At 41.9% G+C, this 26,048-nt stretch overlaps 1 protein-coding gene across 2 annotated transcripts in view; it reads right to left on the minus strand.

Annotated features, from left to right (window-relative positions):
* LOC118248144 (contactin-4) overlaps positions 1-26,048 on the minus strand; it is a 305,713-nt gene that overhangs the window by 20,828 nt on the left and 258,837 nt on the right. For both annotated transcript variants that reach the window (XM_035546817.2, XM_035546819.2), the window contains exon 13: positions 15,113-15,240. In XM_035546817.2, coding sequence (XP_035402710.1) covers positions 15,113-15,240 — 128 coding nt within the window. The remainder of the gene's footprint in view (positions 1-15,112; positions 15,241-26,048) is intronic.

The raw sequence follows: 26,048 nt of genomic DNA on the forward strand, positions 1-26,048 counted from the left end.
GTGGAACATTTGACCTTTCCTGGAAGAGCGGAGACTCTTATTCAGCAATATACTCAGTTTAGCTGGGCATTTAAGACGTGCTAAAATTGCTTTTCTGAAAGAGAATCCTTATCTTGCTACTTACTTGGCTTAAATCTTGCCATATCAGAACTACGGCAGGGTAGGGGGCATACAGTTATTTTCAGATATGTGCTTCAGCACGTCGCTTGAGCCCCTTTCTCTAAGGAATGCCTCTTTGTTTTGGAGTGGGCCAGTTTTTTTTAAGTGAGGATTTTAAATGCTGCTCCTTGTGACTGCCCTCCTCAGTAACCTGCCCATCCAATTGCTTCAGCCTCACCTGTGAGAATGGCAGCCTCCTTCTCAGCTTCATTCAGAGCTGAACTGCAGTTGAGGTGCAAGTTATTAACATATTTCTTAAACTGACATTGAAAAATAGCTTCCCACAGATTGAAAACTGTCTAAGTCTCCCTCCCAGGAATTAATGCCTCCCACCTCCCAGACAGGGACCCGGCAGTCAATCAGCGGATTGCATTTCTGCATACTCAAATACACATCCTTTGTGTGGCTGAATAATAAATGAAGGTTAATTTAAATCTGAAAACACATTAGGAATGGAATTGTATCAAAGGATACTGGGGAGGGATGTGCCGTTATAACAAATTCAAAGACAAAATGTATGAAAATATATCTACTCCAGTGAGAGTACAACGAGTGTTACTTAAATAACAAGAGGGCACAATACTTCATTTTAACCTCCATTTTACCCTGTGCAATGCAGTCTTATCAAATCAAGCTCTCCCCATACAATTGTGACAAAGAAAATCATATGTAATGGGGTCTGCAAATGACAGACAAATCTGTCACTCATAGAAATTCATACTTGCTCTTTATAGCAGCATGCAACAGTGCCTGATTACGCTACAAAACCCAAACATACCTTCTCTCCCTTTGCATTTCAGACTCAAATAAAAGCCACTCCACTTCAGAGGTGCCTTAAAAGAAATTGGTATATTTGACAAACGATTGAACCATTTGTGACACACTTTATAGATAACCCAGTGAATCTGAGGTGTCACCTTTTGTGGGCTATTGATTGAAACTAGCTGATATCCATCTTTTCAAGTATGGAATAATCTACTGCCATTACAAAAATGATGGCCATCTTACAGAGAAGGTTAATCAGATACAGGAGAAATCATATCTAATCTTTGATAAATTGCAAGTCACTCAAGGATCAATCACCGTTCTCCTTGTAACACAAGCCACAGGTAATTGTGCAAATGCAGCACCGTGCAGTCTGTCGTGCAGCCCATGTACATGGGCTGGGGCCAGAAGATTTTTCTCCATTTGAACAGCTTAGCCTGCTGGGATTGTTGATTTATGGGGCTTTTAAATACATTAAGAATGGTAATGACCACAAATAGAAAATTTCAGAAGGAAATGGAGCAGCAATAATATGATAGGCAGGCATTCAAACTGAGACATTATAAAGTGACTGGCATGGTCTTTGCACTGTTATGGTAGAATATGTTTTTAGATTTTTCCTAACTGCGTTCTATGTCTGTTATCTACACCCTCCTCCTCAGGACCAAGATGTTAGGAATAAGCTGACATGCAAGAATAAATCCCAAGTCAAGAGTCATTAGGAGCTGATGTCTCTTGAGCTGTCAAACCTACAGAATGGCATGAAAATCACTAGCTGGAATTTCCAGCTTCCCAGTGAATGATTCACAGCTTAACCACCCTTAATGCCATCCAGATCAAGTCTTGCATTTGTCATGAATGTCTTGGGATAAGCAAGTCTTGGTGTACAAGTGATTTATCAAGTGGCCCCAGACACACTGAGCTTCTCAAGCAGCTGATGTGAACACAGTGAGTCACCAGTCCTACCAGTAAGGAGGACTGGGCGGGAGCACCTACCGGTATCTCTGAAAACAGGAAAATTTTTACTATTACATTAAGATCCTGGACAAATTTTAGGGTATTCTAATTTATTTCCCATGCATTTTAACTTTGTTAAAACAAACATTTAAACTAACTGCTACATCAATATATTTACCCAGAGTTAGTAAAACTCCCATACAAGCTATAATACAGGTACCTATACAAATACCATTTCATACAGCAATGCAATTTGTAGGAAGTCACCACCTCTTATTTCTCAAACATAATATAATTAGTTCTCAGTGATACTCTCCCTTTACAATCAGACTAAACATGCTAGAGAGCCATACACACACACACACACACAGAGGATGTCACAGTCTCATTCTAGCATATATCTACACACAATCTATTTTGATTCTTTATTATATGTGTGTGTGCATGTGGAACTTTATATGTTCAAGGATGTCACTAACTTAAGTCAAGCACTACATTCTTCATGTTGGGATTTTGACTATCCTATGCTGCAGTAAAAAACTCCCCAACTCCCCTTAAGCTGTAACGGAAAATCAGCTGAAGGGAAGCACTTCCTTTTTACTTCATTTGGTTTTCTATTTGGTTTAGGGATTTTTGGCCTTGATTTTCCCCTGAGAACCTCAACGTGCTGCAGACTACAAAAGCATTGAATATAAGATTCATTGTGGTAACAGGCTAAAGATTCTCGCTGGGATGAAAATAAAATTGGAACATAGCAATTTTTTGCATGCTTTGCAGACTTCATTGCCTGCCCCCTGTTGGACCTGTCTTACTGAAAGTGGCTGGGGATACTTTATGAAAGCCAGCAGAAAGATGACGTAACTTAGGTATCAACACCAAGAGTCACATGTGAAACGACGAGCGCTGTGCTGCACATCAGCAGAAGATACTGAATATTTCCATTGCTAATTCAGTATGGTCAGTGTCTCCTGAGGGATAACACTGCAGGGATGTGGAAAATCTTGCATCCACAAAATAACAAGACAGTTTTGTCCTTGCTAAATCATTTTTACTGATTTCCAATGACTGTGTCTGTCTGTCTTCATTATGGAGGCAGAGAACTGTGACCTACTGAATATATGCTCATTTTTAAGTGAAAAAAGTACCAGGAAGGATTTCTGGACAGAAAACAGGCTACGATTCACTAATTTTAGTAAGCACCAAATATATTAGTTCATTAAATGGTTAGAATCTCCACTGGGACATGAAACTCAACATAAAAACCCCAGGAACAATGTAGAGTTTCCCACTTGAACTCCTGGCTATCTGTCATTAGGAAGAATGTCCAGCTCAGTTTTCACCGCTGACTGTCTGTCTCATGGTGTTATTACAACGGCTTATATGCTGGTTGGGTGGTTGTTATCAATCCCATGAATGCTCTCAACCCAAGTATTTCTCTAAAGCATCATCTGCTCCTACTATTTTATAATTAGAATATAATTAGTAGAAGTTCTTGCAAGTAGCTCCCATTGAGAAATGCCTCTACCACACTAAAGTAAAATCTGTAATTCCCAAGCTTTATGCAATCTACACTAAAAAAAGAAATCTAGGCATTTCTCTAGTGCCTCAGGAAATGACATCCTGACAACAAGACATAATTAAGAAGTTGTCGTCCACTGGGCAGGGCTAGACATAACCTAATCTGCAGGCAGGTAGGGCAATCAATTATGCAATTTTATTTTTTACTTACTTCCAATTTCAAAAATATCTTCTCAGGTCAGCTTAAAGGTAAACCTCAAATGAAAGAGTTAAACTTTTTAAGAAACTGAGCACTTAGAAAAAATATTGCTGTCACAGTAACGTATAGTTTTTTTTTCTTTTTTTTTTCTTTTTTTTTCTATTTTAAAACATTTTAAAAATTTAAGTAAACCATTTTTTTTTTCAGATGGAAAATGTCTGTCTCTAGTTAATCATAACACTGAATTCTTATTCAGGTTTTGCATATAAAGAGCAGAAAAGTTAAAGCCTATTCAGGCCAACTTGTGGATATTACACATTGTTAAAAAGTACTTGCAAGTTTAGAACTAATTAGGAAAGCACAATAGCAGTTACCCAAACTCAGCTACAAACCTCTGGAATTTACAAGTATCCAAAGAACTGAGTCAGCCAACAGGGAAAAGAAAAGCAAGAAAAAGAGAGCTATTTTAACTCTATTTAGTAGCTATTTGCAGAGGGAGCATATCCAAAACTGCCGGCTTGTAAATCGCTCCTGCTAGGGGCAAGCACAGCATGTGAACCATCCTATTAAATACTAGTTTGAGTTTTTAGAGTTTGAATCACAACCAAATGTGAACAATTAAGCTTAACAGAATTACACTGAATGGAGAATTAGATAAGCAAAAGAGGGGGAAAAGTACAGAGCGAAGAGCAAGCCTGCTCTGTGGCCAGCAAGATAACAGATCTTGGAGTGAAAGGGAATAAAAGGAGCTCTCCTCCTTACTTCCCTTCTCTGACCTTGAGCAAGTCATTAAAAGCCTCTGCTGCCTTATTTACCCGGCCTATCAAATAGCTATAAGACCTTCATTATAAAGTGTTTTGTCTTCTGACACTGCTGTGCACAGTAGATATTTTTATTTAAGACAAACTTTTACGTGAAACCCTGTTGAGACCTCTGCTACCACAGGCAAGACTGAAGCCCAAACACCTACTTCCAAAAAAATTAAGTTACTGTAAGAACAAAATGAACCTTTAAAAACATTTTCCGGGCCACAGAGGTCTAATTTGTTTCCTGGTGAAGGTGAGACTGTCTCTCAATGTGCTTTGTTCTTTTGCAAGGCAGTGGCTTGTGTCTCCATGTCCCAATTAGTGATGAACTGAGAAGAGAAGCCTTTCTGAGGGACGTGCTATTGTTTTGCTCTCTTGTTGGTGAAGCTCTAGTACTGATGTTACAGAAAGGGGCAGGATCAAGGCAGGATCAAATGTGGAATGAGAATAATAACCTGCAAGACTGTCCTGTCATTATAACTTGCTCAAAATTCCCAGCTCCTACACTACTGAATAAATATACATCACAGAGCATCATTAAAAAGTGTCCCTGACATTTCTCCTGTTGCGTGGCATTTTACTTCAAATTGGTCAGAATTTTCTTATGCACATCACTTCAAAACAATAATCAAGATCTAACTTGTAAAGAAACACACAGGGAAGAGGAGGAACAAAGAGCACGTCAGCCCTACCATCTTTCCTTCCAGCCTGATTTCAGTGGTGGATGAGTTTGGCCCCATGCTTCTCAGCACACAACTTTGCTAGGACTTTAGTCATGGTCTACAGTATTTCTCCCTGACACTACCACTTGTGGCTCTCTGCTGCAGGGAATGTCATTCATCTTCAATTACAGCAAATGGTTTAGTTATCAGGGCTAATGGATTCAGGCTTGAATTGTTACGGAGACTTCCTACTGAGACATAAAAAGAACTGAAATTTTCACTGGTGAAATACTGCTGACTTTCTAAATAAATTCTAATAAAGATTAATATTTAGATATATTCACAATGAAGCTAGAAGAAAGCAGTGCTAAAACCTACAGCTTTGATCATTAGCTCTTCATGATACAATTAAAAACTTCAAACATAATGAAAATAAAATTCATATTTCAAGTGTGCGTGTGTGTGTGAGAGAGAGAGAGAGAGAGAGAGAGAATCAACCCAAGCCATGGCAAAACAATTCAATGACAGAACTTCCTTGTATTTCAGGACCAACCTGCCATTGAGTCACGAAGATTCGTATTTATGTCATGTTCCCACATAACTGATTTGAACACTGTGATACAGCACATCCAGAATTTAACCTATTCTGGTGGCCTCTGATATTCAATTCTCTCTACTGTCATGATTTTGGGATTAAGACAAGGGACTCTAGTCTTAACTTTGATGGGATTGCTCATAATCTTACTTAAATTGCATTAGAAGAGGCGAAAATCAGGTTGCAGAAGTCTCTAATATTGCAAACACCACTTCATCACCGTTGGGCAGTGCTTTAGTTACTCTGTAACATGTTAAGAACCATCATACAGTCTTTATCCACATGCCACTTGGATATTATTGTCTGATAAGCAACTTTGAGTAAACTGTCACTAGATTCTTCTTTTCAATCCAGCTAGGCCCAGAGAAAAAAAAGTCAAAACTGTTCAAAACCTCAGAAGTTTGGTTCTGCTAAGCTGCTTCCAGAAATGCTTCTGAGGAAATGTACAAAAGGACCGATATTTCCCCAAGTACTGTCCCAGATTCTTTTCTTCACCGCTCACAAATTTTCCTCCTACTACACAAAATGTGCTCTCTAAACACTTCCTCTGTATCTTTGATGTAAAAACCATAGCCTTCAGGCCAGTCTGTTCTCAGTCACTGTTTTCTAGGATATAAAGTTCTTAGGAGTAACAGAGTCATTACCACTTCTACTTTTTATTCTCCCACAGAGATTCCTTCATCTCTCACCTGAAATGGAGACTGGCAGTAATTTGCTCAATGCATGTAATATTTACATCATTAGCTCCTCCATCCCTAACTGCACAGCCAGACTGAATTACTCAGGTGTGGAGAGAAGCGGCTGTAGGGACACCTACTCCCATCTTCCACGATGCTACAGTGATCTCAGTTATCTCTGTTGTATTGTTTTCTCTTAGAGCATGGCCCTGAGTTACTCATGATTTGTGGGATTCCTGCGAAGCTCCCATTTGGAAGTTCATTCCACTGCATGCCTTGGAGAAGGATAAACTGTATCCTCCTTTGGGATGAAGATCAAACTCATAATGTTAGTAGACTTACAATGCAAAGTCTTCTTGAATGAGCAAAAAGAAGATAGATACATGGGATTTATATCCCATGGCAGTACAATTGTCACATTTAGTTTTCTAGAGACCAAAATAGTTGCAAGAAACTAAGAGCTCCAAGAGATAGACAGATTTTCTACTGCCAGCAATTTCCAGTGACTCCATTAAGAAACGCAAAGTTGCAGGAAGTGAGAATATGGCCCCTTATGTCTGACCCCATCAGGACTCCTTTATTCCTCCGCAGCCAGTCTGTGTGCAGAGCCAACAACCCGAACTGTAACCAGCAGAGCCCACCGACACGGGAGAGGTCCATCAGTTCAGCTACCTCCAACTGATTTAATCTACTGAGCACACTTCTGGCCTGCTCAGCGTGGTGGCACTGCCTCGTTAACCAGACCGCACGATTCTGGCTCGTCCTACAGACCTCAGCTTTTCCTGCTTCTCCTTGTAGCTCTTTGAAATCTAAATTAATTCTCTGCAGCTACTAGCTAGGGAAATGGGTGGAAAACGTTAAGTCAAATGTATTCCTTTTCTTATGAATTTGTAAGTGTCCCCAGTCAGATAATAACTTCCAGTTAACAAGTTCTGGCTAGTCTTCTTTAGTTATGAAATGAACTACTGGACAAGGTATTTATTGCTTATGTTTTATATACAATGACATACATAAGGACACACACATAAGTGAATGCACTACGTCTATTTTGATTAAAATATATATCAGAAGTCTCTGATCTGTGGTTTCATTTTACCTATGCTGGATTTTCATTTGTATTCAAAAACTCAAAAATATTTTAATCTTTCTGAAATGGATCATGTTAAAATAAATTGAAGCAAGTTGATGAAAAGTGTTAATTAACCTGTTTTCGTCTCATTAAGAGTCTGTGTTTAACCTATAGGTCATCTCCTTTTTCAAGAGATGTATGGATTTGATCTTCAATGATGAGCTAAACAACCCAATCCTCTATTGATGACTGAGTCAACTCCTGAACTTCCTGCTTTTTTGGGAGGGGAGAGGACAAGAAAATATCTAAAAAGAAACTGCTGAGCTTTGTAAGGAATTATTCTAAGTCATTTTATGCAGGAGAGGTTGTAATGATGCTGACCCTGCAATATCATGGGGGGCTTAAGACAAAAATAGACAATAAAAATGGGATTTTTTTCTAACCTTACAGGTTATACAGATATAATGGCTGAACTTTTCCAAAAGAAATTATTTTTTTCCCATGTTTATGTGCTGAATTGGAAATATTTATAAGCATCAGCCAATTGCTCATCTTGACTTTCTTTTTTTGTCTGTGCAGTTACCAGTTTCAAGACCCCCACCGTGACTAAAGATTGTCTGGAGGTTGCAGGGACACAGAGCAGAAAGGGGAAGGCAGGGAGAAGCAGGAGAAGAATCTGCTGCATATACCCAGAGCAAATGTTTCAGTCCGACTGGCTCTCTGTACAGCAGAATTTGATAGGTAAAGATCCCGGAGAAGCACCTCCATAAGAGTCAATATATTTGTATTTCTGCTTTTAAAAATATAACTCTAATAATGCTATAGATAGGTCCAAAATTGGCAGGAGAGATAGGCTGGAGATCTATGCTTTTTAATATCAAGCTCTTCACCGAGATGACTTTTATCACATTAATGGCTAAATCACACTAACTGTAAAACAGCCAAAATGAGGCAATTAGTAAGGCTTGTGACAGCCACAGAAAATGAAACGCACTAGGTTTTCAATGCAAGCCAGATGGATATCTTCAATATATTTCTTATTGTCTGCTTGTGGTAATACGTTCAATTAAACTGAGTCAGTACTACAGAAGACCATTTGAATTGCCTGAAAAAAATTGTCTGCTGCAAATTTAATGAAGCTTAACAGTTATATTGTGTTTACAAGTTTTATTTGTTATGATCAGTAAGTGTTTACAAGAAAAAAAAACTAACTTCATTCAGCTAGCCCTAAGAGCGAACCATCAGCATTTTACAGTTTATTTTATTTACATGTTTCTTTGCCACTGACTGTTTTTGTCCTTAGGAGCTGACCTAATTTTTTCTCCCTCAGCTAAGAAGCAGACCTCGTGGCACTGCTCATTCATGAGTGTCTGTGAGTTGAGCCTCACGTGACGGTCTGCCCACAACACTGTGCTACGACACGTCCCCAAAGAGGCCGATGGAAACACCCCTCTGATAACCCAATGCCGCACCCCTGGATGCTTGCTGTGATCCTCATCAATGATTAAGCAAGGCCACTGGCCTTTCCTGGCACAACACAGTTAAAAGCTCCTGGCTGTCGTGTCTGACAAGTTCACGTTGAGGAAACCCAAAGCACAAGGCCAGTCCGAGCAGCCCGGTGGGTACTGGCTTTGGGGAGGGCTTGGCAGCAGATGGGAACCTGCTCCTCATTTTGCCCCTTCTGTAATCTTGCAACAATTACAACCTTTTTCTTCAATTAACTGTCAGAAAAATGGAAATGCTGACATGATACACAGTTACTTCATCTTCCCTGGGGTGCTTTGGGGCTGACCTGATTTTCGAGGACCTCAGCTCCTCGTGTGAGCAGAGCTGGGGAAAAAACTACCTATTTATCAGGTTCAGGTGTAACCCACACAGAGTAGATGCACCTGCCAGCTTTCAAACACAAACTTCATGAGCTCCTTACAACTGCAGAAGGAAATTTTGGATAGGCACCATATAATAATCTTTACTGTGGTTTGCAATCGAATATTCATAGCTGGACTACATATAAAAACTACTAAAAAAGTAAAAATAAAAATTAACAATACTAAAACTTTTGACTTTTTCAGAGTTCTAAGTCTCTGTGTAGAAACCCTTCCCTTTGGTATCAGCCAAATACACACGTATGCTACCAAGCATAATTGCAAAAAGCCCATAATATATGGACAGCCCTAAAGTGCTACTCTGAGATTACTTTAAACTCTGCAACTCTTTTTTTAAATTATATTTTTTGCTTTCAACACTAGGTGTCATTTAACTAAGTTTTTTTCTTAAGGACTGAGACATAACCAAAAGGAATTTAAATTAGATTGAGTTGAACTGCGAGGAAAGAAGAATGAAGACCTTGCATGACCTTAAACACGGCTGGGTCAAGACAGACCTCAGAAAGCGTGACAGAAAGGCTATTCATGTTTCAAAATGACTGACCACTAAACCCACGACATATAGATGGTATGGAAGATGCCTGCAATAGCTTCCTGGGACAGCTTTCCATATAAGCAAAGAAGCAGCAATGTATCTGACAAGGGGAACGTCAGGGAGGTATAGAGGATTTCTGGTAACACGAACCGTGCTTAAATGGGTCAGCATATTTAAGTATCATTTCTTGCATTAACCCTGTGGTTAATGTGAAAAACCAGCCAAACAGACAAAAAAATCCGTCTTAGCGGAAGGCTTATTCTCCCTCTTATGAAAAAAATAACACCCTTCACCCCCACATGCAATTGATATCCCAATTACTCAGTAGTCAAGTTATAGCTCAAAACAAAGCTGGTAAAATTCACAGTGCTAAGTTATTTCTATTCACTAATTAAAAATGAAAGGGACACTCATGAAAATACACATGCAGTTTCTTGCTGAAAGATTAGCATTTTGTGCTACTGCAAAGTAAAACCGTTGCACAGTTCCTGTACATCCAGTTCAAGGGTGTACCCTAAAAGGACAGACACTCTGTTAATGCACCCAACACTTCTGCAGCAGTAGGTAGATATATCTCAGAAAAGCTACACGTATTTTTGACTAAGGGGATATTAGGGTTATTAAACAGCACCTTGTTTATTGATGAAGTCAGTAATGGCACTATCAGAGAACTGGATCAGTTGTAGGCAAGTCCAGCATTTGCTATCTCAGTAGTCCAAATAGCCATACAGTGAGATTTAGGGCTGTTATACAGAATCCGTGTCTGTGACGAGGGAAATAAATGATTTTAAAGTATAAAACAAGGTATGAACAGACCTGTACATCATCCTAAGGGTGGAAGGGATTCTGTTAGAAACACACAACTGTGCTCAAGTATTAAAACTCATAACACTCTGGATATTCACTCTGGATTGGCTTTACCTATGAATATCCAACAACAAAAAAGTGAAGTGTGATAATGTGTAAACATTTCCAAAAGAATAAAACAATTCTCTTAAGACCCACGAGGGATATCACTGAGACTATGATCTTCCATACGATTTTTATCTCTATTTTCTGAGTTTTATTTGTTAGACCCCAATAGCATAAAAATCAAATTAATTTAAGGGTCTGCACCCACACTGATGAGCACAGAACTGCCTCTGAACTATGAGCTCAGCTATTTTTAAAGTGCCAGAATAACACAGCAAAAATATCAGGTTTAAAGACAATACCACTGAAGTCTCTGACAGGTCCTTTGAGGTGTCCCTGCCCATGGCAGGGGGGTTGGAATTAGATGATCGTTAAGGTTCCTTCCAACTCAAACCATTCTATGATTCTATGATAATGGAATAAAATTTACAGTGCTTAATCAATCTTCAGTTTTAAATGCAATACACCAATTTGATGTTCACACAAAGGAGTAGGCTTGGAAAGGAAAATATGCAATTTTATAGAAAATAATTTGGATCCCTGTGCTGGACAAAGTCAAGACAATCAGTCTGTTCAAACATGAGGAAAAAAATAACCTACTGACATTATCTTTGTATTATTTTTCTGCTAAAACTATACAGATACCGGCTAACAAAAATTCTCTTGCTTTTACTGCTTCGAGCCTTCCCATGACAGTCAAAACGAGACAAGCTAACGGCAGTAGAAAAATGTTAAAAGTGCTTCATAATGAAACAGGCAAATAATGTCATTGGAACTCGCCCTTGTCAGAGATTTAACAGTATTACCAAACAGTATTACCAGCATTGTTGCACTTTACTACCGGAACAGAATTACAGACTCCACCAAGCGTTCGCATACTGTTTCACTCTGTTATAAGATACTGATAAGGGGACTGAAAAGGATGGGATCTTCCTGCTCTACACTCAAACACAACCAGATAATAAATGATACGAGAAGCTGTTTCTGGTAGGCTGGAGCGCTTTGACACCATGGAGCACCTCTGCTGTCCTACAGCCACGGCCCCTTCGTGGCTGGTTCCAGATGGCACCACCCGAGTTACAGGGTAAGGACCCTGCAGACCCCTGCCACCACCGGTCTGCTGGGGCATGACAGCTCACCATGGAGAGCTGTGCCATGAAGCTAGAGGTTGAACCACTAGATTCAAGGAAGGAAACATTCGAGGAGCAGCCACATGCGTCTATTGAGGGTGCTCCCCAGCATCAGATGCCCAAGTTCTGCTCCCCTCCAACATCTCCGCAGCAAAGCTGGCCATCAACTTTGTCACAGACTTCTCAAGTTATTTAGCACGTCTGCTGTCAAACAAGCTGTGGGACAAGAATTTTCTTGTCCTGTGAAAAAATGGTGGTGATAGGCTATTACCATCTGTGTTCATGTCATTGGCTCATTTTCTCCGCTTCTTCCGTAACTACTGCTGCCCACAAACCTCCATTTGGGTCTCAGTCATCGCTAAAGGGAAATTGAAGTGTTTGCAATAGAACAGTTCTCCAAGTACACCACTTGGTGCCAACTACACCACTTAACCAACACACGGAGTCATGTTCAAGAGGAGGGAGCTGGGGCCTTCCTTGGCCAGTCCCCGGGGAACAAATCACGCTGTGGCTGGGACATCCCGGCCAGGAGCAGCTCCTTCCCTCGGCCTCTCCTCGCATTTAGCATATTCAGAGCTTCTATTGCAGCATCTTGAAATTAGCTTCCTATTTCAGAGCCGCTGCTATATTAGCCAATTTATACAACTGTATTAAATACAAATAAACTTGTATCGTACGGTATACGCCTGTTTATACTCTTTGTCATGTAATCCCCTGGTGCTGAGAAAGTCTATAGCTTTGCTACGTGTAGGAAAAATTGAACATTTAGCCTCAAGTACAGTAAAAATGGAAAAAGAAAGATGGAAAATTAATATTTATGTATTACATGTAAATACATGCCATGTTTTACATAGCTCTGAAGACAGTCTGTGGGATTCTCCTCCATCCTTACAAATTCAATCCTGCTTTTTAATTTAAAGGTCAAACCATACAGGCAAGTCTGCAAGATTTTAGGTCTCAGAGGCCAGAATGGTTCTCACTGAGAACAAACCAACAAAAGAAACCCAAAACACAACCTCACTGGTTCGGGAAGCCACTGAGGCTCAACAGCTCTGACAACAGCATGTTAATACACAGCCCTATGGGCACCCATCAGAATTTCATATTTTGTAAGCTGTCTAGTCATGCATAATATGAATATTTATTCATCCCTCTCTGGTTGTTTGCCAGAGATTTATTTTAAGCTCCTTGGTTCTGGTGTAGCAGATATTCTCCTCCTCCCTCCATCCTTGCCTACACTGTCTTTGACACTGTCGACATCTCTCCCTGAGAGAGAAAGAAAATTAAAAAAAAGAGAGAGAGGGAGACAGAACCTGCAATGTTAATGGAAGAACAGAGGAAGGTTAGAAAAAATGTCTTTTGACCTTCACAGTTTTTTACTCAATGACAAAAGATGAGTTAGGAGGGAATATAAGCACATCTTAAGGTCAAAAAGCTCATCAGCTGATAAATTAGTCTTTTTTACACCACAAAACTGAGTTAAAGTAAGGTATTCAGTCATATTTCTGTCAAAACTTGCCTGTGTTTTACTTAGGGCAGAGAAACTCAAGCATTTCAGTATAAAATAGAGTATTTTACACAGTTCATTTGGAGTTCAGAATAGTTTCTGCTCTTTTATACTTTTTATGGGATAGACTTTGAAATTGCATTTCTCAGCCTGCTGTTAATATCCACATCCCGGGCTTAAGAGTTTATTCTCTGCTTCATGCACATGTGTCACTCCCATTAATGCTAATGGAACCGAGTGAAAACGGAGCACTGAGGGAGAAAAAAGCACTTGCTAATCCTTTATAACCTCACCGCAAAGCAAAGTGATTTGTAAACCATGTGAGCCCAAAGATCGGGTAGAATAGCTGCAAACTTCATGCCCGGAGTTACTGCCTGTTCCTTGGGTACTACTACTAAGGGAGGGCAAGCCATGAATTACAGAAGCGTGACTCTGATAGCAGCGAGGAAACACAGTCCTGTTTTTAATGACTGGCTTTTTTAGGGTGCCACAAGCAGTCAGTGAATTGCAGAGGTGCTGCAGACCCAAACCCAAGTGCGTGGGCGTCCTGCAGCACTGAGATATGGGACGGCATCAGCTGTGGGTGAAATGTGGACCCTCCTGCCACGAAGACGCTCCACCTCCACCGGGTTCCCAGGGAAGAGGTCCAGGCTGCACTCCCCATTCTGCTGACCATCTTTGCTCTGGGGCAGACAGTTGGTGATCAACCCTTGCAATAACAGACCTGGGCTTTGTTGCGCCTGCTTTCCCTGAGCACTGCTTTCTTAGCTATTTGCTACAGGTTTCTCCTCAAGACAACGCAGAGTAAGTAAAGGCAGAGTCAGCTCACGTGGAGATCAAGTCTGATCTTCACTCATCTCTATTTTTGTTTGCAGGGACTGATGTGGGCATGGACAAATGCCATACAACCTACTCAGAAACCCCGTAACTATAATACCTAATGGCATAGCTAAATCAGAGGCACATATTTTGCCCTGAGAAGAAAGCTGCTGCTGTACCAGTGTCACCCGCAGTTCATAAATACAACAGGGGCTCACCAGCTTTATCAGCACTTGCCTGACATTACTTGCTGGAATGTGCTCTGACTAAAAAACAGGGATTAAAACTTGCATTGAAACATTTTAAAGTATTCCCTGTACACCCCACAAATAATTGATGAGAAGACCCTCTAACCAAATACTATCCATCAGTGCCAATACATGGGAGAATTGAAACTGACAGCATTAGAGCTTCGTGATTGATTTATTGCTTTGTAATCAATCATCCTGATTTGTTATCCAATATAGTTTTTTCCTCAAACAAGAAGGAGAAGGAGACCTATTATAAGTGTAATAATCTATATACTCATTACCTATAATAATTCCTCAGACATAGGACTACTTATAAGCAGGGCAAAAATTAATTTAAGATATTTGTCAGTGTCACTCTGTTTAACAAATTATTATTTTAAACGTCTTTGTCAAACATTATAGCTTCTGCTTTTGAAAAAAAAAAAAAAAAAAGATGGAAAAACTCAGAATACTTGTGAATAAACACCTGGAATTCCTGTCCCTGACACACGAGGCTGTTTTGCAGCCAGGAGAGCCAGACCGTGGAAGAACCTGCAACTCCCATGAGGCTGCCTCGGCTCAGCAGTGCAGGGGAAGGAGCAGCACGCGTGTGGCTGCCCCGGGAGCTGGCAGAAGCCGTGGCAGGGTACTGCTCACCCACTCGCCCACAGTAAGAGCCACATTACCTTTCACAACCAGACTGCCCGTGCTGCTCGCCGTGCCGAAGTGGTTGGTCGCCACGCAGGTGTAGCTTCCCGCATCGGCTTTGGTGACGTTGACAATCCGGAGGCTTCCGTCATCCAAAAACGTGATTCTGGAGAGACAATCAGGAGCAGAAGTTATGTATTTTTTATGTTAACATAAAATTCTTCTGAGCTTGCATTAATTATTAACGATTTGAACAACAGACAGTCCGCTGCCCATTACCAAGTGAGTTTAGCTGACAGAAGTCTCTTAGGACGTAATTCATAAATACTGAATACATCATTTACATGAGTTTTCCCTGTCTTTACTTGAGGGCAACTCTAATTTACACACCGGCAGCTTGTGTAGGTTTTATGCGAGGCTGTAGTTTGGTACTGGACGCTCACCATGACAGCCCCAGCAACATGTGCTACGCAGGCTACATCCGAAGGGCTCGACGCTCGCTGCTTAGACATGTGGATGCCTCTGCCGAGCAGGGCAGTGCCGCAGGTGTTTCCTTGCTGCTGTCTTCCAGGAAGGCTGGTGGGTTTGCAGCGAGGGTCCCACGCTGCCAAGATTCCCCTCCCTGCTCTCTACCTCTCTGCCTGCAGTGCTCGGCTGCAGTGGCCCTTGCAGGTTAAAAAAAATAAATAATAATCTTATTTCATTCTCGTCCCCTCCCCACACAGATCCTGCCATAAAAGTGCTTCTGTGGGCACTGCTAACTTTCTCTTGGAGGCAGCCTCCCACTGACCTAGTGTCTGTGGTGGCTACTACAGGCAGGAGACCACGTAGGAGACACACAGGACAGCAAAGGAGCTTCAGCTGCAGTGGAAAATTCAGGTATTGCTCACTGCAGTGTCTTCAAATATTCCTGGGGAAATTCCAGTATCAGAAGTGTCTTTGGTCAACATCATCACTGCAACTGGTTAGCACAGTGTTAAAAGACTGTGGTTTTAAATATTTTGCCCTGACTTACTCTCTTTATTACTCCAAGTACTTCAATGCTTCCCCTATTACATTTTTGTCATTTTCTTTTTAATTAGTACATTCTTACTTCAGCATCTAGCAACCACAGAAAATACAATTATTTGAAGACACACAAAAATAATCTGCAGAAACTCCAGGGAAACCTTCCCTCCAGCCGAATAGCATCTCTTTTAACAAAACACTTGGTTCTCTGCTCAGTACCATGTCTCCTACCACAATCTGCTTTCTGCCCTTCAGCCACTTTCAGACCTGCATTGAAAACCTGGTATTAATTCCTGCCTTCTCCTGCTCAATTATTTCCTAATTTAACTAATTTGAAAGCAAATGAAGAAGCCTTCCTGCATCCTTAATGCCAATCAAGCTCTGTAAAACTGGATTGAGAAATTAGGCTGAAAGAAATGTAGCAAACAACGCTCGCACTCGTTGCAGAAATGCTCAGGGCCCTGCTAGGTGAGCACTGCTGGGCAGGGAACAGCAGCAGGCTGCGCAAGCTGGCACCAGCCTTTTTGCGTGGCCACGGTGTGACACTGGGGCAGCTTTATGTCAGACAGAGCAGGAGGACAGAGCTGGCTGACAGGAGCAGGACAGCTGAGTTAAACACAAGCCCGAAGGACGGCCGTCCCCTCCAGCTGTGGGACTCCCCAGGCTCTGCATGCTGCAGCCACTGGGACGAGCACGGTCTCCAGGGGGACTCAGGAGATGTTGCTTCCCCTAGGAGGGCTGGTGCCAGTGCCTTCTGTCACACCATACTCTCTTGGTGGGCACATATGGGTCACCCAGTCCACACAAAAACGTGACAGCCTGAGTGTCTTTGCAGTATCGGTATGGTGTGAAGAGGAGGCAGATGGTGCAAGATGCTCCGACAGCAGCCACCAAACCTCTGTCCTGGCCTCGCCGTGACCTGCTCTTGCAGCAGCACAACAAGTAGACCATCTGTCAGAAACCAGGGGCAGAGGTTATATTTCACACATCAATAACAGCAATATTAATAGAAGTTTCTCAACTGTCTTACAGGCCTCCAAATTGTTGCAGTCAGTAGCATTCACTATTGTAATTTATTTTTGCAGGAGTCCAGTGACATATATTTGCTTCTGTAGCAGTTGCTCCAGTTCAATAATTGGAAGAGAGTAGTATATAGCTACTTGTCTCTTATCTTTACCACTGTGTTGGCACAAATCAATGCATGTATTACATTAAACGTGCACTGGAGCACAGGACTTGCCATACTGGCCTCTAGTGCATGAGCCTGGGCAGCAGCACCACCAGCAGCTCCCAAGGAATTACTTACTGCTGTTATCAATTTCAAGTCTTTGGTAACAACAATGCCTTTCTGAAAGCTGAAGGTGCCCTTGGCATGCATTAAAATTCAAATCAATATAGAGGACAGAAACAAGCTCAGCAAGATGCTCCAGCTCAAGAAGGACCGCCCCACACCAGCCTTGCTCTGCCAGGCTGTGCACTAACTCCCTCAGCATTTCTGCCATCAAGAAACGTGAAAAAAAGTGATATTTTGGAGCGTATTTCTATGGAGTTGAGATTTTATTTTTATTTATTTTGATCCATATGGCTGAAAACTGTTCACAGGATAATTTCTTCCATGGGTCATTTCAATTGTATCTGTGGACAAAACTAGCATTAATTTCAAATTTTAATGTGTTTTCCGTCTCTGTCTTTCCCATGCCATTGGTTTCCTATTAAGTCATCTTTATTCCCAATGTAAAATTAGTTTGCAGTTAATGTGGATGGGATAGCCCTAGAGACAACCTCTGGATGAGGTCAGTAAATCCACCATTGGCTCTGGCACAGTTACTGCTGTCTTTGTTTCCTTCCATTTCTAGGCAGAAAGCCCCAGCTGGCTGGTTTGCAAGTTGAGCACACAGGCACCTTCTGACTCTGGTAACACACTGCAAAGAGTTCAGCTGGGACTTGCACCAAGTTCTCCACACCCATTCCCCAGTGGGTGTCCATGCACGCCTAATTCTGGTGTGGTAACCAATTCCCTGTACGCTCCTGTAAATTACCAGCATTACAAATGACAAATAATTGTGCAAGCTGTTTTTTTTTTTTTTTTTTTTAAATAAATCAGACCACTAAAATCGTAGTGTGAGTCATTGATTAGGAGGCCTTATGGTTATGTGGCTCTTTTTGCTGAGGGTGCTTTTCTACACCGAGTGTTTTGTGCCTTAATTTGAATCCAATGTGCTAGAAGTTAACAAGTAATTATTTTAACACTTTGAAATTTGTTACAGTTAGTTGAGAAAGTAAGAATGACTTCCACTGATTTTGCTACTTCACAAATTCTCTTTGCAGACGTATTTGCATTAAGGGGGAGGAAAGGCTCATCGCAGGCCATTGAAGGTTCTCAAACTGCTAATTGGCTTGAAAGCAAACATCCCCTGATCAGCCGCTTTTAGCAGTTTGGTTGAACAAGTCCTTTCAAGACCCAAAGTTCAAATTAAATGAAGCACTGCTCCCTACACTTTCTTTCTCTTCTGAAAAATACCCACAAGATGTTCTCTAGTAAGGTGCCTAGGAAGACTTAAAAATAAAGCACATTTCCCGTAAAGGCAGATTACTTCAGAATAAAGCATTGCTTGCCGAGTACACACCGCTTTAAACCATCTCAAACCCAAAAACTGAGCTATTGACCTGCTATTGAGTTCCCCGACACTGCTAACCACAACACTGGGAAGAGGAACTAAAAATGTAAATCTGTTCTTGCACCGGTTAAAGCAACTGATAAAGCAGCAGTTAGTCACTGCTGGTATCACAGAACAGACAAAGAGAAAAACATCCACTTGGAAGGATCAAGATGGTATAGGATATTTTAGCATCCTTACATAACAAAAGGTCATCTATTTTGAACATATCATTTGTAGGAATGAATCTGTTGATCTGTGTTGTCAACTGGAGATTTCAGATCCACGGAGAGCAGAGACTCAGCTGAAATTAGGAGATGAAAAGACTGGTTGTTTCCTAAACCGAAGCCTTGGGCCCTACCCCAGGAGGAACTGACCTTGTCAGATTTTTGATTAGAAATCTTCTGGGGACAAAGGACCTTTAAAAATGCTGAAAACATCTCTCCCTAGCCTTCCTTGCCCATTTTTTGCCAGTTCTGCAGCAAATATAAAAACTTGCAAGCTGAACACTTTATATTACTCTAAAGAAGTCTTTTGCAAAACTGATCGGCACGCAGTTCTCACACTAGCCTCTTGCTGATGCTCTACGCACAGCGACAGCCTGTGCCCTGTGCCAGCTCTGCAGGAATGGAAGTGCCTTGAGGCATTTGTCTGTTTGGTTGGTGTGAACCTTGAAAACTACACAGAGGAGAAAGATGCATCCTTTTGGATGAGAAACTTCTAACTTGCACAGAGCAGTGATATTCACAGATACCCAGGCCACTGAGAAAGGATCCGCTCTGGTATCACGGCCACATCTGCACAGCCTGGATTAAGGCAGCAACTCCAACTTGCCCAGGTCTAGCAGCTGCTAGAGATGGATGGAGGAGGCCAGGCAGATCCGGAGCTGTGTAAGGACAAATACCAGCACACAATCACTTGATCTATTACACCCTGTTTTTCAAATCATGATACCTCTGCCGTATCAGTTAAGTCACCCGTCAGCAGGTTATGCTGCCCCCAGCCCGAACCGAGTACAACGCATCTGATTCATGGAGCTCACCACAGCATCTCTCACTGCTGGACAGGGTTCCCAAGCGCAGATAAATATTTCTCAGCAAGTAACACATGCATTTAGAGATAGAATACGTCCCGTTGAGATCAGTAAGAGTTTTATCACTGACTTAGTGAAAACAAGATTGAGCCCTTATTTGCAATATGAGTGATGGGTGAAAGCTGCAAAATGCCCAGAGCCCATCATAAAAGTGCTTATCAGTAATTACCTCCAGCCCAGCCCCGAGGAAATCTGACCTCTGGGTGTGTGACTGCAGCACTTGCATCTACCAAAGCATACCTACAGTCTGATGCTCAGGTCGTCCCCATGCTGTGATACAGTATTTGCCCAGGAATTGCTGACTCAAAATATTTACTGCAACATCTTGCTCCATTGTTTAATTAAAACTATTCAGTCCAGGAACCAAATATACCAGCTCTGCAAAGCCAGGGATTGATAAATCTCATTCGTACCTCACGGGCTCCAGGTGAAAGCCTTTACAGGGTAAGCAGCACGCTCATGTGCTGACCTTCTCACAGGGAATTACTTGCTCACTCACATTGCCCCCACATCGCCGATACAAGATTTGCACCAGACAGATGATGCTGCAGGTATCCCTCAATACACTCTTGTCAGCATGCCCTCTATTTTTCTGTTTAGCAGATGGAAACGTGTGGAATATGAACGGACGACAGAGGCAGTGCATATGGCAGGCTGTGTGTGACAGCAGCGGTTTTCTTCCCCAGGGACATGGGGCGCAGGCAGGCAGCCAAACTGCTGGACTGCAGATTACAGCTGGAATCTTTCTTTGGAGCAAAGTACTCATAAAGTGACCTTTTTTTAAATCTCAGATAGTTTTATTAGCTCTGCTGCAATGAAATAGGATATGTTGCTTCTTATCTGATAATTTCAGCATTTTAATTTAGGAAATACAAGCATAACTACACTTGCTTTCACTGTTGATTAAGCACAGACATCTGAAATATTTCATGCTTCGCCAAGTGAATATTTTTAATTTTTTTTCCCCCAGGAAACAATGCTTAGGATGTCCAATCCTTTTTCTATTATAGGGAGAAAAGATGTCTTAGAGCAAGCATTTAAATGAATGTCAGTTGGAAGAAACACACACTGAGTGCAATTTGAGATAAAACTACCATTGATCCCTTCATGTACAGCCTTTGTGGCAGTGGTTGACATGGCTATTGAAAAGGGACTGTGGTGCCAGAGTTCTTCTAAGAGATAATCCATCTTCTGAGAGAAGATTTAGGGTAAATGTACCTGTGAAAAACAGTGTATTTCAGCCTACTTGATGAATGGCTTATTGTCCTTCCTCCGGAGCCTCGCTTGGGCTGGGGGGTGGAAGCAGGAGGAAAGGAAAGAGACCAGGCAGAGCAGCCTGAATTCTCATCAGTGTTTGCTCAGCCCTTACCCAGCTCATAGGCAGGAGTAGTGAGAGCAATTTTTAGCCTAACAACAACTTTGCTTTGTGCCACAACTCCACTGCAAATGTAAATGATTCCAGGCAATTGCATTATTTATCAAATTATTTCTATCACATGTCTTTGCAGCAGTTTATTACCTTTTTAATAATGCTTCCCATGCAATGAGGCAGCGACTGGGATTATTAAAATGATCTCATAAAAGTGGTATTGGCCATTAGGCTATTTCAGGAAAACACAGAGATTTAGAAATGCTCACGGGTCTGAATGCAGAAGCCTGGCTGCGAGGGAGGATTTACTGCTCACAGCCCTCCCCGAGCCAGGGACAACACTCACCAGTACCTGCCCGTCACTGTGAAGGATGGGCTGCTTCCGAGTACGGTCCACAGCCAATAATTCCTGTGGCCATGGGATGCTCCCGCTGTGTGTGACTACAACCTTTATGTAGCACAAATAAATAACAGTAAGGTTAGAGCTGTCTGCTTTATAGCATTAATCCCCATTAAAGCACATGCTGAGGTCAATGTGGGCTTTGCAGAGCTCCACTCGACACCCTGGATGGCTGCTGGAGCGTCCAGGGAGGCGAGGACAAGAGGAAAGCCCTGATCGTCACCCCCCAGCTTCGGGCCACCTGAGATTTCCCACCCTGTATCAACACAGCTGAAAACACCACTATCTCCCCGTGCACAGACGGGACTTTCCAGGCTTGGGCTTCACCCACCTGTGCCCCCGAGAGCAGCTCCAGCTCCAGACATTTCTGCCTCACTGGGAAAGGTGTGAAGTGGATGGTGTCCCTGCTGCCACCACCACCATGTCCTGAGGGCTAGGGCCAGCACAGCACCACGAGCAAGGACAAGTTGGATTCGTGTCTAACCTGGCCATTAGGTTGCATCTGAGTGAACTGCAGGAAGATATTGTCTGCTGGAATGGCATTACAGTGGTTTTTATTTGATCATCCATCTAAACCCATAACTGGTATCGACAGCCAGACGAGGCAGGCAGCCTTTTACAGATACACAACTTCTTGTCCAGGACCTGTTAGTTTTGATTTAGTTAACCACCTACAGCTGCTTCAGTACTTATTTGTCTATAACTACTTGTCTTTTCATGGTTCACGGAAAAGTCTGAGCTAATTTAGAGCCTCAGTCAAAGCCCATTTAATTTAGTACATGTCTTTCTCTTAGTGAAAGCAGGCATTAGATAAGGCCTTACTTATCCATGACAACTGGCAGGTCTCTTAACAGCAAACTCACTATAATTAATTTCCAGGTAAGAACTATATTTGCTCAAAATAAACCGAGCTAAAATCCTGCTCCATTTAGATTAATAGGAAAGTTCCCACCACCTTTGCTGGAGCTGCGTCTCACATGGGACTGCAGAGGCTGAGGATGAAGTGGTCACGTGGCGCAGGGCTGCAGGACAGCCAGGGCCTCTGTCCTGTGGGTGTTCTTGATCTCTAAGGTAGGATTCTTAAATATATATATATATTCCAAATAAACACTTGCTGGATAAGGTCAGGAAAACCACCTTTGCACCGTTTTTGCCAGGACATCTGAGTCAGGAAGGACACCAGAAGGCTTACTGCTACAATCAGGGCAACTGGGAATTAGCAAGAAGCCTGTGATGTACACAGTTTGGGTTCGTTTGGTCTTTGCTGTGCTCTGGGACTATAAGGAAAGCACAAAGATTTAATACAGATCTTTTCAAAAGTCTTTCTTGGTAACAGCTGCTCTTGCCTTGCTGCATCACAAATACAGAGTATTACACTATTTTTATTGATATGGATCTTATTCCAGGGATGCGAATTGTGCGTAAACTTGTTTTCATCTTATGCTTTTCATTTACAGGCTTGCTAAGAATGAAGAATTAAAAGTGAGGAGAGTACAAACTGAAATCCTTTTTGATTATTGTAAAAAAAATAAAACCAAATACACTAAAAAACAGTAAATATTTTTCCAGAGATAAAGAAAAATAGAACACATTTTGCTCGGATAAATATTTTTGAGAAAAAAATGGGGCCCCCCTTGGCATCAAACAACATAACTTCACTGAACTCAGTATCAGTATAAACGAGTGATGGAGCTGGTATCCTAAGTTCTTCCCACAATTTTATTTTTCAGCAAACTGTTTATTTGCAGTGACAGAGCAGTCCAAATAAATATTATTGCACCCAGCATATATTAATATCTATCACTACAAAAGCTGTGTTTTGTCATCGTCCTCCTATTTGCCCAGAAATTTTAAAGGCAAGTGTGGAACTGATGAAACCCCGTCCTGAAGGAGTGGGCAGGAAAGAAGTGAGCATTTACAGCTATTAGAGGCTTCATGTAAATTGTTCAGAGATGCCTAGGGTCATAATTCAAATATAAAAGTATCCCTGGGTTATCTAAGAAGAACAGTTCTCTACAAAATATCTTTCTTAAGGGATGCTGATAACAGGAAGAAACAAATGAAAACCAAACAGCCAGGGACCCCGAAGGAAAAGAGTATGCTGTTGTGAATTTCAAATAATAGAAACCTTTAGTCTTCTCTCCCTTTACACTGTTTTTTCATTACACACAGAATTAAAATAAATACAGTAAGAAAGACCCTGTCATGAAAATAAATATTTGAAGAAGCAGATCTGAGCAAAGCAAAAGGACGCTCGTTTTACAGCTTTCATTCCTTAGACATGAGGCAATAATTTGAGCTATCTGGGAAGATTTTCTGAGTCTGGAAGGGCCCAATGGTGCAAGGAGCCAATTTTCCATTGATTTTAGTGGGAAACGAAGACCAATCTCCATGGGAAACTGCCCTTTTAGCACAGCTCTCGCAGTTTATTTTTACAGACCGAGTTGGCCGTTTGTCACAGAACGTGAAAGCGGCACTGGGAAGGAAGGGGTGCCCGGCATGGAGGGTCCTGAGTGCGCCCCTTGCAGGGCCCAGCCTCTGGTGCTTCAGCAGCCCCAGATCTCCTCCTCCGGGCTGGTACACTCACAACCCATGCCGCGGAAGGCCAAAGCATCCATCTGTGCACAGCTGCCCACCCATGGGCACACAGCTCCCCACCACATATTCTCTCATGCTCCGAAGCGAGGTGAACCTCGCATAAAAAAGCAGCAGGTGCTTTGAAGCCACTCCTGCATTCGCTCTACCTAATGTTCGGTGAAATATTTGCTATGCTCGTTCTTCCACAGCAGTGATTAGAGCCAGAGGCATGGAGATTAAGTGACTTCTCCCAGCCAACGAAGAGGGACGGTGCCGGTCCGAGGAATCAAATTTGGAAGCGCAGCCTCCAGCCACCCTCGCTAACAACTCCTTCCCCATCAAGGAGAAGCCATCTCCCTCTACCTACAGCAAACGCTTCCGAGGTTTGACAAACATAACCATTAACAGAAACTCCACTGAAGCTCATAAAAATTATTCTCTTATGAGAAAAAAAAAAATCCGTAAGAGATTTTCTGTGCATCATCTGCTGACACAAACCATTTCTGGGAGCATTCGTGAGATTAGAGCAGAAGTAGTAAATGCATTCTCAGCTTATTCGCTCCAGCTGATACCATCTGAATAGATGCCCAAAGGCATAGTCTTTCAAAGATAACACATCTTTTCCTCTAGTTTCAACAAAAAATGCCCACAGAACAAAGATAAATTACCCACTCCACTTGTAATCGACATTAACATAGATTTGCAAGATCCGAAGACACATTTACGTCACCTAAAAATGGTGTTAAAATAATCATCAAAAACATCACCGAGTCTGGTAGAATGTCTAAAAAGTTCATTAGAAATTCTTTTTTTTCCCCAGTAGACATATAATTATTTCCTTGGATTTTAAACATGCATTTCTTAAAATGTAAAATCTGTAAAATCATTATCTTTTAGCTCTTAATTACGAAAATATGCAAGAGAAGAAACATTTGATATATTTTTTTCCTTTCAAAATGCTATAATCATTATTACTATTATCATTTTATAATTAGAGGACATGTATGAACCATACATGAATTTCAAACTGCATTTAGGAGGCTAATTACAGGCATTTATTGTTGAAAGGGCTGGCTGCGGCGTGTGCTCGCAACAGAGAGAAATCCGCCTCGCTGCAGGGAGCCAGATCCTGCCTGTGCCCGACACAACAGCTCCGCGGGGGAGAACTCTGCCTTTCCTGGAGTGTTTTTACTGAGAGGGAGAAATAATTTGTAGCTACTTGTATGGTACCTGGAGATGAATTTAATAATCATAAAGACGAAACACCTCGAGCAGGATAAGCAGCAGCTGCTTAACAGCACTCGGCGAATGGCAGTGTAAGCACGGGACATGTCTCATCGTGCCCCGGGGGTCGGATGCCTCCGAGAAGGGGGCTGCCTGTGTGCTTCGCTCTCTCCTTTTGCAACCCCCTGCAAGCAAGGCTCTATTTTAAAACAAATTGCCAAGCCCCAGGGTAAAAGCCTGCTGACTTCTCTAGGTACTTTGGGTCCCACCAACATGGTGAGGTCGTACCACGGCCAGGCTGTGGTCCCCATGTGGTGACAGCCAAGCCCTACGTGTGTCCGCGCTGCACCCTCACCACACCTAAAAGAGTCTGCTGGGAGAATGGCAACAGCTTGCTGATGGCACAGAGCAGATAAATGAACGCGCACATTTTAGGGATCAGCCTAATTACTTTAGACAACATAAAATGGCAGCAAATCTGTGTTCTAAATAAATCCCTAACCCTGCTCAGATAACATTTTGCTAGGAACATTTGCTCAAGAACAGAGGGAGAAGGCAATGCAGCAAGGAGCACTGGAGTTGCCAACTTACTATCAACACTGAAGTTAGACAATTAGGAGGCTGGTAAAGTCAAACAGCTGAACAT

This window comes from Cygnus atratus, chromosome 10 (genome assembly GCF_013377495.2).
Source record: "Cygnus atratus isolate AKBS03 ecotype Queensland, Australia chromosome 10, CAtr_DNAZoo_HiC_assembly, whole genome shotgun sequence".
Taxonomy (NCBI): Eukaryota; Metazoa; Chordata; class Aves; order Anseriformes; family Anatidae; genus Cygnus; species Cygnus atratus.